The 16,276-nt window shown below is 59.3% G+C and overlaps 1 protein-coding gene across 2 annotated transcripts; it reads left to right on the forward strand.

Annotated features, from left to right (window-relative positions):
• Positions 1–2,678: 2,678 nt before the first annotated feature.
• On the forward strand, positions 2,679–14,967 carry CDK5RAP1 (CDK5RAP1 mitochondrial tRNA methylthiotransferase). Of its 2 annotated transcripts, none has more exons than XM_074969554.1 (14): positions 2,679–2,723; positions 3,713–4,027; positions 5,584–5,687; positions 6,221–6,255; positions 8,010–8,110; positions 8,322–8,532; positions 9,264–9,384; positions 10,202–10,432; positions 10,692–10,789; positions 11,501–11,556; positions 11,966–12,096; positions 12,886–13,035; positions 13,696–13,836; positions 14,335–14,967. In XM_074969554.1, the coding sequence occupies exons 2-14, from the start codon at positions 3,742–3,744 to the stop codon at positions 14,413–14,415; spliced, it is 1,746 nt and encodes a 581-aa protein (XP_074825655.1). In that variant the 5' UTR covers positions 2,679–2,723; positions 3,713–3,741; the 3' UTR covers positions 14,416–14,967. The 2 variants fall into 2 exon arrangements, with proteins under 2 accessions (XP_074825655.1, XP_074825654.1); XM_074969553.1 differs by lacking the exon at positions 2,679–2,723 and adding an exon at positions 3,119–3,178.
• The last annotated feature ends 1,309 nt before the right edge of the window (positions 14,968–16,276 follow it).

Below are 16,276 nucleotides of genomic sequence, written 5' to 3' on the forward strand. Positions count from 1 at the left end.
TTTGGAATGATGAGAAAACCCTGGGAAAAGGGCGCACTGGAATTGTGGGTTCCTCAGAACAGGGCTCCCAGCCCCGCATCTCCCCCAATCCACTATTCGCTCCGACCAGCTGTAAGCTATTTATTCACGGTGCAATGTGCTCCAGTCGAAAGTATGTTAGAAAGAGGAACACACATTTTATTGTGTTGTTGGAAAATAAAACACTCTGATAAAGGCAGAGGTTGCGGAAGGGGTTTGTCATCTATTTCTGTGGCCCCTCAGCAGAATTTTTACTCAGCGGAAATACCTGACATAACAATAATACTTTACACTTACATGCCTCTCATATACACCATGCCAGCGTTTGCGTGTAACACACTAGCCAACTGGGAAATTTTCTGCTGCCTTCGGTGGGTTTTGCTTCTGGTCCAGAATGGCTTTCATCCAAGCAGTTGAAAGCTCCATTACACACAGTAATGAACAGAGCTGACTGAAAACATTCTGTCAAAAAACATTTTTTTCCAATGAAAAACAATGTTTTGACATCCAGGAAATTTTGGGGGGGAAACTATGAAATCCAACAAATTTTCTGTTTTCAGTAACGAAAAACCAAGTGCATTTATTAATTCATTTATTGTTTAAAATGAAAATTTTTGATGATCAGGTTTTCAACAAAACCTAAAAAAAATTAAGACTTTTTATGAGAAGAAAAACAACAAAAATAATTTTCTTCAGAATTTGTCAAGGGAGGGGTGAATCATTGTCCAAGCAGCACGACTGATTCAGAAGGTCTGGGGAGTAGGCAGCCACCTTACAGGTGAGTAAACTGAGGCACGGAGTGGTTAAGTCACATGCTCGGTTTTAGAGCAAAGCCAAAAATCAAATGCAGGAGTCCTGACTCTCAGACCCCTCCCCTACCTGCCAGGCGACACACAAATCTGTAGGAAATACTAACCCCACATTCAGTGGATATTTTTTCTTTAGTAGTTTGAACGCAGATTAACCTTCCCACCCACTGCTGAACTCTGGTGTTACGTGGGTCGCTCAGAGCAGTCCCAAGACAGTAACTGCTACCTGAGAGTCTCTTGAGGAGGGTAGGGACTGATTTCCCCAGCCCTGTTCTGTAATTCTCGGAGAGGATGGGGTTCAGGGAGCTGTTGGTGTAGGCAATGCTGGAGACCAGGGCCCTGTCTTCCCGCAAAGCAGCCCACACAGACCCCCCACTGCCAGAAGTATGCCGGGGAGGAAGAAGGATGCCCCTGCGGCCAGGCTGGTCCTGCAGGGCTTGAGGGAGGTTTGCCTGGCAGGCAGTGATGAAGGTGGGCACAACCACGGCGTCAGAGGCATGAAAAAGCCGACAGCACGACGAGCAGACCTTGCGTTGGAACGTCAGGCCCGCATGTCCCAGGCAGCGAGATGATTTCCAGTGCGGCTGGCCAGGCTGCAGCCAGCGCTTAGAGGCAGGTTTCAGGGGCCCAGTTTGCTGGCAGTGGGATTCAGGCCATGGGGCCTGGAGGCAGGTGCTGTGGAGCTGAGATGGGTGAGGCGTGAACCCTGTGGAGGTCTCCGTCTGAACCACGGCAACGGCCCCCGCTAGCCCCACACTCCGCTTCTCTGGCCCAGCTGCCGCGTGCTCCGGCACACAGAGACATTTGGAAGCAACGGAGAGTCTATGTGGGCAGGCTCGGCCTCTCTGGGAAAAGGCACCGAGAACACAGGGGCCTGGCACATCAACAAAGGGGATCTGAGGAGCGTGGGAACTAGCCACAGCAAGAGGCAGGCCGGCCACTGGTTCCGGTCCCACCTCGGCTTCTGTACTGCCCAGGGGGATGGCTGTGAGCAGCAACGTGTGGACGTACAAGAGGGAGACAAAGGCAAAGCTGTGCACTCGGTGGAACGCTCTGCCAAACGGCCACTAGCCTGGGCAGACAGCTGCGGGGTAGAGGGGCAAACACAGCAACTGGCAACTGCCAGGGTCAGGAACCAAACGGTGCCGCCCCCCCGCCCCCAGCTGCTTTCACCTGGACTCCAGTGATCCAGAACAGTCCCATTTCCAGGCTAGGGAGGTGACTCTCCGAGCAGAGCCGGTAGGAGAGGGACGGTGGAGCCACGAAGCGGGGAGGTGCCTGGTTCTTAGTGAGAACTGGGATCCCGGGAAGCAGGCGAGGCTGGGGTGAGCAGATGCCCCGATTTTATAGGTTTCAGAGTAGGAGCCGTGTTAGTCTGTATTCACAAAAAGAAAAGGAGGACTTGTGGCACCTTAGAGACTAACCAATTTATTTGAGCATAAGATCCTAATGATGAAGTGAGCTGTAGCTCACGAAAGCTTATGCTCAAATAAATTGGTTAGTCTCTAAGGTGCCACAAGTCCTCCTGTTCTTTTTGCGATTTTATAGGGACACTCCTGATATTTGGGGCTTTTTCTTATATAGTCTCCTATTACCCCCACCCCGGGCTGATTTTTCACCCTTGCTGTCTGGTCACTCTGGGCGAGGCCCGCCTCCCTGACAGCCACCTCCCTTTCGACAGGGCCCCTGGGCCGGTGCGGGCCGTTCAGCGTTGAATTAAGGATCATCTTACAACCCAACAGCGGGAACTCAGCCTGTGCGGAGGGGCCCTGGCCTGCGGGGTGTTTGCGCCCCACGCTCTCTGCGGGGGTGGTGTCGGGGGTGGATGTTCACTCCGGGGGGCCGTGCTGGGCCGGGGGAAGCTCCAGTCCAGGGGTCCGGGGACGGCCCTTTCGTGTGAGCAAGTGTCGTGTGAGCGAAAGCTACTGCCCGCCCCAGGGGGGCAGAACCCCTGCGCCAGGCGCCCGGTTTCTGCTTCTGGGAACGGCCGAGCTGGCCGGCGGCCCGGGGCGCTCACCTCCCGCCTGCCCCGCAGCCGGGGGCGCGGGGCGCGGGCTGGGAACAGGGCCAGGGCAGGCCCCGAGCGAGGCGCCGGCCCCGAGGGCGGGTCCCAGCCGGCGAAAGCGGCCGGCCCCCCCGCCGCCGGCGTGCTCGCCTCCCAGGCGCCACCAGGCGGCCCCCGCGCCGGGCCCGCCGGAGCCGTGCGGCGGGAACGGCGCTGGCCCGGCGGCCGCCCGGGGCGCCCTTCGCGCAGCCACGAGCCGGGGCCGGCGGGCGGCCGGGCCGGGCAGCGCCGGGCAGCGCCGGGCCGGGCGAGCCGGCAGCAGGCCGCGGAGCCGCCGCTCGCCCAGGTAGGGAGCTCGGGGGCCTGGGCCAGGGCGACGCAGCCCCAGGAACCCGGCCGGGCCCCGCGGGCGGGGCGGGTTCGGGGGGTGCCCCCAGGCTCGCTGCAGCCTTCCCGCCCCGGGTTCCCTGCCTTGGCGTCGCCGGGGCCCGGCAGCTCGCCCCGGCCCCCCGCCCCGGGAGAACCGGCGCCTGCCCTGGGCTGGGGGCGAGGCCAGCGGCCCCCCGGGACCCGACTGACAAGGAGGCCTCCCCAGCGCGCCCCCGCCCCCCCGTGAGCCCCCTCTCCGTTTGCGCCCCAGGGAAGCGCGTCTCTGCATCACTGGAAAGGGTGTCAGGCCCCGATTCTGCAGCGTGCTGCGCCTGGGCAGGGGCCCTGCAGCCCCCCTGGCGCCCCCGGCCCGTCCCCGCCGAGAGGCGGGGGCAGGAGCGTAGCCCGTGTCCTGAAACCCGCAGGCCGGGGATTGCGCCCAGGTCATCGCAGGTGGGTGTCAGTGAAGCGGGGCTGGCTACTGAACGCCCGGCTCTCTGGGCTTTTGCAGGGTGTCTGGTCTCTCGCCCATCGGCCGCGATGCTCCAGCCCTTACGACGCGTGTTGGGAGCAGCTGGGACGTTCCCCGGGAGGCCCTTGTCCTGGGCCGCTTGGTCCGAGGGCCGAGCTCGCCTGTCCACCCGGGGCCCGGGCGAGCGGGACGGGGGCCTGGCGGACTTCAGCGCCCGGCTGGCAGCGGGGCCAACCCTGCGGCACTTCTTAAGAAACGCGTCCCCAGCTCAGGAAACTCACCATCAGCTGGAGGAGCCGGAGGAGCCAGCGCCGTATCTCACCTCCAGCATCCTGGAGGAAGCCAGGAGGAAAGGTCAGTGTTACTGCCCTGTCTGCGCCCCTTCTCGGCCCCACTCACCCCTTTCCTCAGGGCTGCCTCACACCTGTTCATTGCACCAGCTGTCTAGTTCTCCCGTGCGCCTGTCCCCACATCCTGGGCGTTGTGACAGGCCGCGGTCGTGCCAGAGTCCAGCCGTCAGTGACCCAGAGCTAGGCTGTCATCGGGGGCTAGCGAGTCTCGCCCTGCGAACCAGTGACCGATGGGCTAGCGTAATCAGTCCCGGGGCTAGGCAGCGCTGAGACTCGCTGGGAAATGCCCAGCCAGGGGCTGTTCATGCTCATTTCTTTGTCTGAAATTAGGAAAATGTAACTGCCCTTTCCCCTGTGTCTTGGGGTGGGGCCGAGGAGCGGGGGATTGTTCACAGTGCCGGTCTCTTCCTGTTGGCTGGTCATTACAGGGGCGACCAGGCACCTCACGCAGCCCCCGCTAGGGAAGTAGGAGTGTTGGTGCACGTTTCATAGTACGTGCATAGTGGGCCTCTGTTCGCTACAGAGGGGCATCGCCGCTTACCAGAAGACGCCAATCAAAGAGTGTCGCTATTAGGATCCCAACAGTGCCGCGTGGTTAGGGAGCTGCAGAGTCTGGGCCCACGGCATGGGGATGAGACGCTGTAGGGCCTGAGGCTGCCCAGTGCCAGTGGTGGGGAAGCGCTGGCAGCCCTGGCGTGGAAGGAGCCAGCTTGGAGGGTGAGGCGATTGGTGTGCTGTCTGCGTGAATCTGAGCCCAGGTGGGAGAGCAGCGGGTTGGCTGTGAGAGGCACAAGGCAGAGCCAAATGTGACAGAAGGGCTGAGTGATGGGATCCTGTCTCCCTCGAGCATCTGGCCCCAGAAACTGCTGCCTCTGTGCAGTCAGCCACTTTACGCCTGTCGGTCAGGTGGAAGGGGCTCGTGTGTTCAGGGCTACAGGTCCAGGCCCAGCTGGGGCCTGAGCACACGTGGCCAGTTTGTTACATCCTTGGCCTCCTCGCCATTCCAGCAGGATTTCCATCCTCACTAAGCCGCTGTCATTAGGCTACGTTGGCTCTCTGGGTTCATGCAGCGCGCCCAGGTTAGGGTACAACTTGTCTGAATCTTTCGGCAGACCACTGAGCGGGTTTGCCCAGCGCGTGAGTCTCCGAACGCCCCCTGCAATCAGCAGGGACAGGTGCAGCCTTGCTTTGCCGGGTCAGGATTTGGAGAGCTTATCATAGAATACCAGGGTTGGAAGGGACCTCAGGAGGTCATCTAGTCCAACCCCCTGCTCAAAGCAGGACCAATCCCCCATTTTTGTCCCAGATCCCAAATGGCCCCCTCAAGGATTGAACTCACAACCCTGGGTTTAGCAGGCCAATGCTCAAACCACTGAGCTATCCCTCCCCCCAAGGAGGAAGTGCAATTAGCATGTAAGGCCCTCACCAGGGGGCCCACGCCAAGTATTAATAGCTGTCCCCAGCCTGAATGGCTACAGAACTTTGGAAAAGGAAACTGGAGCTGAACCCTCCCCTATCTGTCCCGGTCATGCCCGGGAGCTGCCTTCTGTTTAATTGCAGTGTATCTGGAGACCTACGGCTGCCAAATGAACGTTAATGACACCGAGATTGCCTGGGCCATCCTACAGAAGAGTGGCTACCTGAGGACACACCAGCTGGAGGAGGTATGGCACTGTGCTAGCTATCCTGACACCCAGGGTCTGCACAAGGACTTGCTATGGTGCTGCACCATGAACCCCTGGGGCCAAGTCTCCCAGCATGGGTCGAGAAGCACTTTACATGAAGGGTCTGATCCTGCGAGATGCTGAGATACCCTCCGTGGGGTCTCCTCTGCAGAGCACCCTGCCGGTTCAAGTGCTAACTCTGTGGGAAGCCCTGCTCGGCAGCGGGAATGGAACCATGGGCCGGGCACAATAATAAAGCTTGATTTATATTTTTTAACGGTTGCGTCTGTCCTGGCTGTGAAGGGGAGAGGGCCCAGCGTGAAGCAGGTGGCCGGGCTGTCGCTCATCCATTCAGTGGAGCACACTGCCTGTTTTCCGTTATGCTTTTTCTCTGCTCTGTTTCCTGGATCCCTGGGTGGAGTCGTAGCAATCGCTGACCTAGCTGGTAGCTGTGATGCTGGTGGTGCCTGGGTTCCAGCTTGCGTGGAGACCTGATCTTCCTTCTCTCATTTCTGCTGTCTTCTCCACTGTAGGCGGACGTGATTCTCCTGGTCACCTGCTCTGTCAGGTAAGGAACTTTGCTTTCTTAGAAAGGGTTATTTCGAAACCGTGGAGAGTGAATGTCCCCGAGTGTCGGAGATCAGAGCCAGGAGCTTGGAGACCTGGAACTGCCCAGTAGACACCTAAAGAGCTGGACTGACCTTATTACGGTGCTAGCCTTGCGGCACGTCAGCATTCCCCGTCGTGGTCACCCTGGTCTCTTCTGTCGCGCAGGCCCGAAGTGAACATGAAATGGCAGGAGAGAGATCACTTCATCATTGCCTGTTAGGTTCACTCTCTCTGGGGCACCTGGCATTGGCCAGTGTTGGCAGACAGGATGCTGGGCTGGATGGACCCTTGGTCTGACCCAGCCTGGCCGCTCTTATGTTCTTAACATAACGGGTGTTCCTGTGATGACTGCCATCCTGGCTGACACGCTGGCGACTGAACCAAGGAGCTCCCGAGCTAGAAGTCGAGTTGCTACAGTCTGAGCTAAAGAGAGAAGGTTCTGTAGGTGGGACCTGTGACAACTCTTCTCCTCTGCCAGTCAGTAACGAGAGGGCCCCACAACACACACTCACCAGGAGAGACACTTAAAGCAGCCTTCTACAGAAGGAAGCCACTTTCTTTTTACTACTTAATCTGCATCTGTTTTTGCTTCTCTGCTTCTCGCCTCTTTTCTCCATCTCCTCTTCTCGTCACAATAGCTCGTGGGATGTAATCCAGTGCTTGTGGTAAAGTTGCATGGGGTTTCTGAATGCATCGCAGAATGCTGATTGTCAGCTGGGATGCAGTTTGTGTCACCAGTAGAGTCCGATTTTTCCTCTGAGAGACCTCAGTCTCGCTGATTCAGAAGAATTTCCGCCATGTCGCTGCGGCCTACTGGCAATGCCTGTGCAAGCAAACAGAACAGCACGTGGTGATGCGGTGCCGAAATAATGCCGTCTGTGCGCTGTAACAGTGCCCTCCCTGCGCAACGGGCCCAGGCCATGGTACTCTGTCCCTACAAGTATCCTCCTTCATTTTCGTGGGGTCAGAATGGGGAAAAATTGGAAAGGGTTCTGGAAAGAACAACAAGAAGAGTCTGAGGTCTGGAAAACAGGCCTAATGCATGATTTAAGAAGCTCCTCAGTTTGTTTATTGTATCCAAGAGCGGGTACGGGGTGCTTTCGTCGTGGTACGTCCCACGTAACCTGCATGGAGAAGCGGTTTCTGATAGCAGATGGCTCTCTAATCTAGCAAAACAAAACCTCATGAGTTTCAATGGTTGGAAGATGAAGCTGGACACATTCGGCCTAGAGAGATGGTGCAGGCTTTTACCAGGGGTGCGGGATTAACCATCAGAACAACTGACCTGGGCGTGTGCTGGGGTCTCGGTCTCTCGCATGCCCTAAGTCAGGACTGGGTATTTGCCCAGGAGATCTGTTCCAGCTCAGCGCATGCTACAGGCTGGATGCCAAGGCACAGGTGAGGTTCTCTGGCCCATGTGACAGGCCAGCTAATCGAAAGGGTCCCTCTGGCCTAATCTAGGGCTCCGGGGTGTGATTACAGTGGACGAGGTTCAGGGTCCAGGCTGCGGAGATGGGGGCTGAGCTCTTTCCCTGGCCGTGTCACACACGTGGGTGTGTCACTCGGCAGCCAGGTGCCTTGTTTGTGGAAGGAGGCTGATAACCTTCCCTGCCTCTAGTTCCCAGTGTTCAACCAGTGCCTGGGGCCCGTGGCCGGACGGGGCCTGGGAAGAGCCGTAGGCGTCACTGACTGCCGTTTCTCATGGCTCCCCAGGGAGAAGGCTGAGCAGGCGATCTGGAACCGCCTGCGGCACCTCACGGCTCTGAAATCCAAGCGGCTGCGGTCCCAGGCACCTCTCCGCATCGGGATTCTAGGTACGTGGCCGTATGTACAGCGTTCCTGCGTGGCCATGGCAAGGGGTGGGTGGGGGTTACATCCACTGTCGAGGGGACAAAAAGCTACATCCCAGGACGCTGGCTTCGTGGGGCACTGAGCCTTCTCTGATGGGGAAGAGCCGGCTGTGGGGGGCTGGGGGGTGTGAGGGTGAGGGGCCTCTCGACACTGACCATTCTCCTCTGGCCGCAGGCTGCATGGCTGAGAGGCTGAGGGAGGAGATCCTGCACAGGGAGAAGCTGGTGGATATCGTGGCAGGCCCTGATGCTTACCGTGACCTGCCCCGGCTGCTGACTGTGGCCGAATCGGGCCAGCAGGCTGCCAACGTCCTGCTCTCCTTAGACGAGACGTATGCAGATGTCCTGCCTGTCCAGACCAGCCCGGATGCCACCTCTGCGTTTGTGTAAGAGCCGAGGAGTCTCTCTCTCCCACCTGCCCTGCTCTGCAGGGCTCTGATTTCGGAGGGTCGTGGGGAAACAGACGTGAGAGATGGCAGAGACCTGTCAGCTGGTGTCTGTACCGTGCTCGTCCCTGGCGACGCGGACCCAGGCCGTCACCCAGCTGATGCAAGCCGGTTGTACAGTCGCTCCTGCTTTATCCCCGGTGATCGGACTCCCACCCGCCCTGGTGAGGCTGCCCGACAGTTCTGACTGTCAGGGAGCTTTTCCAAATAGCCGGCCTTGGTTTCCCTTCCAATGCTTGGTCCCACTACCCCAGCACCACTCCAGGCGATTCCCCTGCCTCTGATACTTGCACCTCTCCCAGGTGGGCGGCTGCCTCACCCTCCCTGCTCGGTCCTGGGCACCCAAGTTGTGCGTATTTTATCCTGCTTGTACATCGCTCCTTCCAGGGCAGCGCCCCCCCTCCCCCCCCCGGTTGCTTTTCTTCCCGTTGGCGCGTTCCTTTCTGATACGGAGCCACCCAGCTGTGAAGCCACATCCTAGGTGTGGATGTGCCGTCGGGGTACAGACAGGGGTGGTTACCACCCTGCCCTGGGAGGGAGGGAGGAAGATGTGGGCACCTCCCACGTGGGGCAGGTTCGCCCAGAGGCAATGGGTCCGTGTGGTGAGCGTGCTCAGCCAGTGGCTTTCCTAGCGTGACCGGCACCCGTTCTTTGGCGTGTCCCCTCCGCAGATCGATCATGCGTGGCTGTGACAACATGTGTAGCTACTGCATCGTCCCCTTCACCCGCGGCCGCGAGAGGAGCCGGCCTGTGGCCTCCATCCTGCGGGAAGTGCAGATGCTGTCTGATCAGGTGCGATGCCCTTTGCACCCCCCCGGCCCACCCCCGGGGCAGTGGGAGCTCTTGGGGTAGGCTGCTTGGCAGCGCTGATCTTTGCGCCAGCAGCCCCAAGCGCCGCACTGAGCCAAGCCCCCGGAGGCGTGTGGTGATCAGCCCCGCTCGGGGATCAGTGGGGAGTGCTCGCTGGGGCTGGTTCTTTAGATAAACATAGAGCCATGGCTCTCCCTACGGGACAGCCCAGAAGGGAGTGACCAAAGGCTGTTCCCTGTCCCCCCTACAGGGCGGGGCCCTTGGGCCCGGGCAATGAGAGGGGGGCTGGCTGCAGAGCAGAGGATCTGGGACCAGCTGGCTCAGGGAGTTGTGCTGTGATGGGGTACGGAGGCAGTCACCTCTTCAAATCCAGCCCAGGCCGGTGGCGCCCCCGAATCCTTCCCATCTGTTCGATGGCCCATGGGAACAGGTTGGATGGTCCCAGGCTTGTTCCGGGTGCAGAGGCGTCTACGTCACAAAACCTCCCTCCCGGTCTGTGCTCCTGTAGGCTGGACGGTCTCGGCCGAGAGGCCAAGGCTTGACAAGGCCATGGAGAGGGAGCTGCCCCTTGGCCCTCGAGGGCATCACGCCGGCAGGGCGGTGAGCTCGTCCTGCTGCTCCCAGGGCTCTGGGGGGTCTGTGCGTGAAGTGCAGGCGTCGGCCCCTGCCCCTTCCCACCAACGCACCAAACCTGCCCCCTTGGCGATGGCTCTGCAAAGCTGGGGTTTTTCCGGAGGCTTGTCTTGGTTTGCTGGCTAGGCTTATATTTCCCTTTTGACTCGTCTTGACGGCTCCACAGGGGGTGAAAGAAGTGACCCTCCTGGGTCAAAACGTCAATAGCTTCCGAGACACCTCCGAGGTCCAGTTCCGCTCGGCAGCCGCGCCTGGCCTGAGCCGCGGCTTTAGCACCATCTACAAGGCTAAAGAGGGGGGCTTGCGCTTCACACATCTGCTGGATCAGGTCTCCAGAGTCGACCCGGAAATGCGGATCCGCTTCACCTCCCCGCACCCCAAGGACTTTCCTGACGAGGTGCGTGTGAAGGGACTGCCCGGATCCCTCCCTGTGGAGCACACAGCCACGGGATTTCACCTCCTCGCCATGGGAGCTGCAGCTCCCCTCAAAGGGAGCCAGGCTGAGATCATCCCCAACGGCTGATGCCGAGCGGGAGCTGTGTCTTTGCAATTGCTGTTTGCTCCCCGTCGCTTAGGGAGGTTGTTCCCTTTATCTGGGCCAGAGCAGTGCGCAGCTGGGCAGCTCTGTGACCACCTGTCCGCTCTCCTCTCGGCAGGTCCTGCAACTCATCCAGGAGAGGCACAACATCTGCAAACAGCTCCACCTCCCGGCCCAGAGCGGGAGCTCCCGAATCCTGGAGGCCATGAGGCGAGGGTGAGTCTGACTGAGGGGACATGTTCCCCTCCCGGCTGCGCTGCAGCCTGCCCCTCGGCTCGGAGATGGGGGAGCGGGAGCCTTCCAGGGCCGTCGTCTCTGCCAGACGGAGCTTGAGGAGCCGCACACTCCTCAGACATGGCTGTTGGCGTGTGTAATGACTGTGCTTTGGCCAGGCAGGCGTGGGATGGCAGCAAAGGCTAGTTCAGAGGCCCCGGGGGAACATTTTGCCCGTCAGTTTAACGATCCCCCCCCCCGACGTTTTGGTTGGGGGGGATTCCGGCAGCGCCTCTCCAGCTCTGTCTGAGTCTCAGTCCTGACGTGGTGAACACGCCTTGCAGTCACGCCTCTCCAAGCAGTGTTCACTTCCGTCGGCCAAATTTCGTTCCATGCCCTTTTGGTTCTGCCTCAGCTCCTCCCCTTGCAGTGTTTGCAAAGGCAGGTGCCCCCCTCTGTGTGGCCCCCAAGCGATTGCAGGGCTGTGGTAGTGTTGCCTTGAGCTTTGTCATGGGTGTGTCGCCCGCCTGGCCCAGTGTGGCAGGGAGGGAGATGGAGGAGACGCAATCACCCGCTCCATTCCTCTTGAGCTTCGGGTCCAGCCAGAGGAATCCCCGGGTTTGGGGGAGACCCTGCAGATGCTGCTTTTGTTTCCTGTCTCCCTAATGACATCAGAGCTTCATAACCAACCCGTCCTTGTGCGTTTCCTGACAGCTACACAAGAGAAGCGTATTTAGAGCTTGTACAGCATGTGCGGGATTCCATACCAGGTAAGGGTTTCCTTTCGCCTGGACCTGACCTGTCTGTGTCTCCCTTCCCCTGCTAGAATCCCTCGCTCATCCTCACACACGGGCAGCAATGCTGGGATTGGCTAGATCAGAGTTTGGGCTTTGCATTTGAAGGGGCCCACGGGAAGAACCAGGATGTTCCTCCAAACGAAACAAGATCAGCGGGGTGGCCTGCCCGACCCTCACCCTCTCCTCATAGCAGTGACTGTGCACCCAAAGCCAGCCCCTGGCCTCGCTCTGTCCTTATGCATGCTGGGAAAGGGTCCTGGCAGGTAGGACTGATGGGGAATAAAGCTGCTCACAGCTGCCCTGGGTATTCCCTTCTTCTCTGTGCTTTGTGGGGCGAAGGGTCCACTCCCTGGCTGTGTAACCGTGTGCCTCTCGGTGCCAGGAGTGAGTCTCAGCAGCGATTTCATCGCTGGCTTCTGCGGTGAGACCGAGGGCGATCACCAGCAGACGGTGTCCTTGCTCAGGCAAGTCTGCTACAACGTGGGTTTCCTCTTTGCCTACAGCATGAGGCAGGTGAGTGCGGGGCCTGGGGGAGAAGCCTCATTGTCCCTCGCGTGGTCATCCTGGTCCGTGTCAGCTCTCGCCTGTTTCCCCCTCCCTCCCCTCAAGCGAATGGCAGTGACGGTGTTACTGAGCCCCAGTCTCTTGGACAGCACAGTGCACGTGAATGGCTTGTGTGCAGTCCCACTGTCAGCATCCGTGGGGCTGTGCTGCCCAAGTGACGATGTTCCCAGCCCGCGGGGATTATGGCCGTGGAGCATGAGCTGATAGAGTCCAGCTCAGCAAAGCAGCCCGTGGGGCAGCCTTTCCTGGCAGCAATTTGTGCCCTTGCTCAGCGCAGTCCACGTGTGAAACGCCGTGTGAGCATCCAGGCTGCCAGCTGGGGGAGCTGGTTTTGCAGCACAGTTTGCACCCCAGCATGAGGTGTGGCCCCCGAGCTGAGCCTCGGGGGCTGATCGCAGCACATTTGGCTTTGCTGGAGGGGAATTTTGCAGATGCAGTGCGTAGCCAGGTATCAGCCCGCTGCAGGTGGAACTGGTCGGCTTTTGGCAGAAGAGGCAGGAGGTCTTCTGGCGGCTGTCCCAGGAGTGCCAGGTGGTGGGAAAGAAGGCAGGAGGTCGGCAGTGGCTGAAGGGGACAAAGGAAGATAAATCTCCTCCTCGGGGTGGGAGTTAACTGGCCACCTGTGCAAAGTTTGTCCTGGTTTGAATCGCATCTGAGCCCTGCTGGCTCAGATAGGACAGGGCTCCTACCCCTGGCGACCTGGCCGAGAAAGGGCTTTTAATCTGTTCATTGTTTCAGAAAACCCGGGCTTATCACCGGCTGCAGGACGATGTGCCGGCCGAGGTGAAGCGAAGGCGGCTGGAGGAACTCATCTCCGTCTTCCGGGAGGAGGCCACCAGGGCGAACGGGGCCATGGTGGGCCGGTCGCAGCTCGTGCTGGTGGAGGGGGTGAGTGGAACTTTAACACCACGCTGGGTCTGCTTCCCACCCCCGGCCCAAGAGGCTCTGAAGCCATTTGACCTCCCCAGCACATACGCCCTCGAGTCCAGGGCCAGCGATACGTACTTAAAGAAGTGCCCTGCTCTTCAGAAGGGCAGAGCAAAGTACTTAGAAGCACCCATTAAAAATCAGGCCACTTACCTGTAGGGATATAACTCCATGCACTTGGTTTGGAAAATCTTGGCTTTGGGGAGGTCGTGAAATAGGACTTTTGGCAGGCTGCAGAAGAATTCTTTCAGGGTGTGGCTGCAGGGGATGCTTGTCAGGTGACAAGAGCCCAGACTGGAGGAGTTGGTATAATATGTCTGTCCGTTGGATGCGTTACAGACAGATGTGAAGACAGGGTCCCTGCCCTGAAGAGTTGACAGTCCTGCTGGGGGTGGGGTTTAGACATGTCTCAAGTTGGGCACCCACAATCAGTGGAGGCTTTTTGGCTGCCTCGTCCTCGGTGTCCCTCTCCCAGCACAGCTGCTGCAGCCAGAGCTCTTGCTTAACGACACGGAAGGTGGATTTCAATACTGGCCGCAGCGCTCAACCCCCCGGGCAGCAGAGTCCAGCCGTGCGTCGAGGCTGATGCTGTGCAGATAACGCTCCCTGTCCCCCTCCCAGCCCAGCAAGCGCTCTGCCGCCCAGCTGTGCGGTCGGAACGACGGAAACATCAGAGTGGTCTTCCCTGACACGGAGATGGAGGACGGCACTGGTTCAGGGGCCCTGGTCAGAGCCCAGCCAGGGGACTATGTGCTGGTGAAGGTGAGGCTCGTGTGGCTCTCGTTTCCAGGCGGGAGCCGGCGTTCAGGGGGGTGGTTTTCAAAGGGCCGGGGCCAGCTCTCCCTTTTTGCTTGTGCTTTTTTGTGCTTGCAAACCAAGAGTGAGCACAAAGCTGAGCAGACGAGCTGCACTGCCGCCTGGGGGGTGCTGGGGGTTCCCTCTCCCAGGGATTCTGGCATGGCTGGGAGCGCCCGCCACTGCGAGTACTGCTGCCCGGCTCCCTGCGGTGCCTGGCGGGGTGAGGCTGGGAGTTCACACACGGCCCGTGCACTGTTCATTCCTGCCAGCTCCAGGGCTGGGACTCCAGCAGACGTCCTCCTTCAGCACTCCCTGTCGTAAATCTGTCTCGGACCAGCAGAGCTGGGCCATTGCCCTGCCCCACACAGCCGGCTCTCCTGACCTGCTCCCTACTGCAAGGGGGGGCCGTCCCTCCCCCGCTCCCAGCTCGTCTAATGACCCTCCCATGCCGCTGCCTTTCAGATTACCTCCGCCAGCTCCCAGACGCTGAAGGGAGTTCTGCTTCGCCGCACCACCCTCAGAGAATCGGCACCGCGCTGCTGACGCCGCACGGCGCACAAGGGGCAAGCGACGCCTCCCCGGGGGCACGGGCCGGATGGGTGTGGTGTTTACTCCCAGAGATGCCCTCTCAGCTGGAGCCGTGCAAACTCCTGAGCAAAAGGCGACGGACACGTGCGCACGCGCCCGCCCTGGGCAGAGCTGCTTGGAGTCCTTCGAGAATCGCCACAGCCAGGAAGCGTTTTGTTCCTGCTTTTCATTTGCTATCTTGGCTGCGCCTCCTTGGGCTTGGAGGCAGCTCGCACACCCCACCCCACCCCACCATCCGACTGGGCAATTTCACGGGGGTGCGGAGGCAGCCAGAGCCGCTTAGCTGGGAGATTATTCCCAGCAGTCTGTGCCCAAGGAATTGTTAACGTCCATCGGAATCCCAGATTGACTTGGGAATTCCTCGCTGGTTATCTGCTGGTTTGTGGGGCAGAGCAGGGTTTTGAAATCAAATCGATACCTGTACCTGTTAGGTGGGGCTGCAGTGGGTCACAGGACATAATGACCAGAATGTGAGGACATTGATAAAAGATTCACACTGCCTATGAAATGTGTTGTGTTTTTAATTCTGTGGCAAGCTAAAAACTATAGCGAACTTTGTATGGAAAATTCAACAGCTCATCTCCCTGTAAAGTAGGAAGGAATCGACCCTATAACTGGGCCCCACCTGAGAGCCCCAAGCTGGGTTGCAGGGAATTCAGAGCTCCGCATCCCTGAGCTGGAGCCTGCACCGTGCCGGAGTGTGGAATCACCTTGACAGGGCGGTGTAAGGGTGAGCAAGGGGCAGAGCCTCCACAGCTTCACTGGCCATGGGACTAGGTCTGTGGTGGATCCCAGGGCCTGACCCACAGATGCTGCCAGCTGGAGGATGGGGAAATAATCTTCCTTCTCCTTCCAAATAATTGAGACGCAAATCACAGAGGGGAATGTCCCAGAGTCCATCCCGGGTTCCTGCCCCCACATTCTCTCCGCAGAGAGGGCCGGCCATGCCCCAGCTTCCAAACTTGGGGGGAGCGGCAGCAGTTTCCTCTTGGGGTTCTCGGGGTTCTCCGCTCGCTGCATCAGCAATGGGCAGCACGTTGTTTCTAAACAAACACGCCCCTCTCTCAACGAACCAAAACATGCTCTTTGCCTCATTTCCTCAGTGAAAAAGGAGGCAGACGGGCTGCCCTGAGAATTGGGAATTTCTCAGCACCAAGATACAAAGGCGCAGTCCCTTCCATTGTTTCTGGTGCCGACTTTTCCTCTTGTGTGCACTGCAAAGTGGCAGAAGAGAAAGTCACTGGTGCAGTGCAGACATTGTGCTTTCCCACCCTTAGAACAACCCACTAGGGCTGCTCGTCATGGGAGGGGATTGAACCCTCCTTTCCATGCAGGCTATGGCCTTTCCCCTCGGAGCGGAAGCACCTGCTCCCACGGCACTGAGCGCTCCCACAAGGAGCGAGCCAGCCAGGAAGGTGCTGTCTCCCCGTCACGCTGGACGCTGAGGTTCTTTGGCTGTAACTACGTGAAGAGGGGAAGGGTGAAGAGGGGGTGAGCTGGGTGTATATCGTCTCTCCGCCCGCAGACGCTCAGCTCAGCGCCCAGCTTGGGTGCTTAGTGTTAAAGGCCTGGTGAGTGAATGACCTTCGGGGCTTTAAAGTGTTTAGGAGGCTTCCACGGTGACCTTGGCAGCTGAGTCGGGCAGCACTGCCCAGAGCAGCTGTTTCACCAGGCGCGGTTTGGGGTGTGTGACGGGAGCTCGGTATTCCTGGTAGCGGGTTTGCACGTTTCCTTCAGCTGTAATGCGCCCCATACCCTGTCGCGTGTCGCTTCCCAGCAGCGAGAGCAGGCTGTAGGCTGCCATCCCAGTGCACCA

Source organism: Natator depressus, chromosome 13, assembly GCF_965152275.1.
Source record: "Natator depressus isolate rNatDep1 chromosome 13, rNatDep2.hap1, whole genome shotgun sequence".
NCBI classification, from domain to species: Eukaryota; Metazoa; Chordata; order Testudines; family Cheloniidae; genus Natator; species Natator depressus.

What these genes read in the sequence shown, in the direction of transcription:
- CDK5RAP1 (XM_074969554.1), top strand. Translation starts at nt 3,742, where the DNA reads ATGCTCCAGCCCTTACGACGCGTGTTGGGAGCAGCTGGGACGTTCCCC. An exon ending in CTGGAGGCCATGAGGCGAGG is followed by an intron (nt 10,790 to 11,500) that starts GTGAGTCTGACT and finishes GTTTCCTGACAG; the next exon opens with CTACACAAGAGAAGCGTATT. An exon ending in GGGACTATGTGCTGGTGAAG is followed by an intron (nt 13,837 to 14,334) that starts GTGAGGCTCGTG and finishes GCTGCCTTTCAG; the next exon opens with ATTACCTCCGCCAGCTCCCA.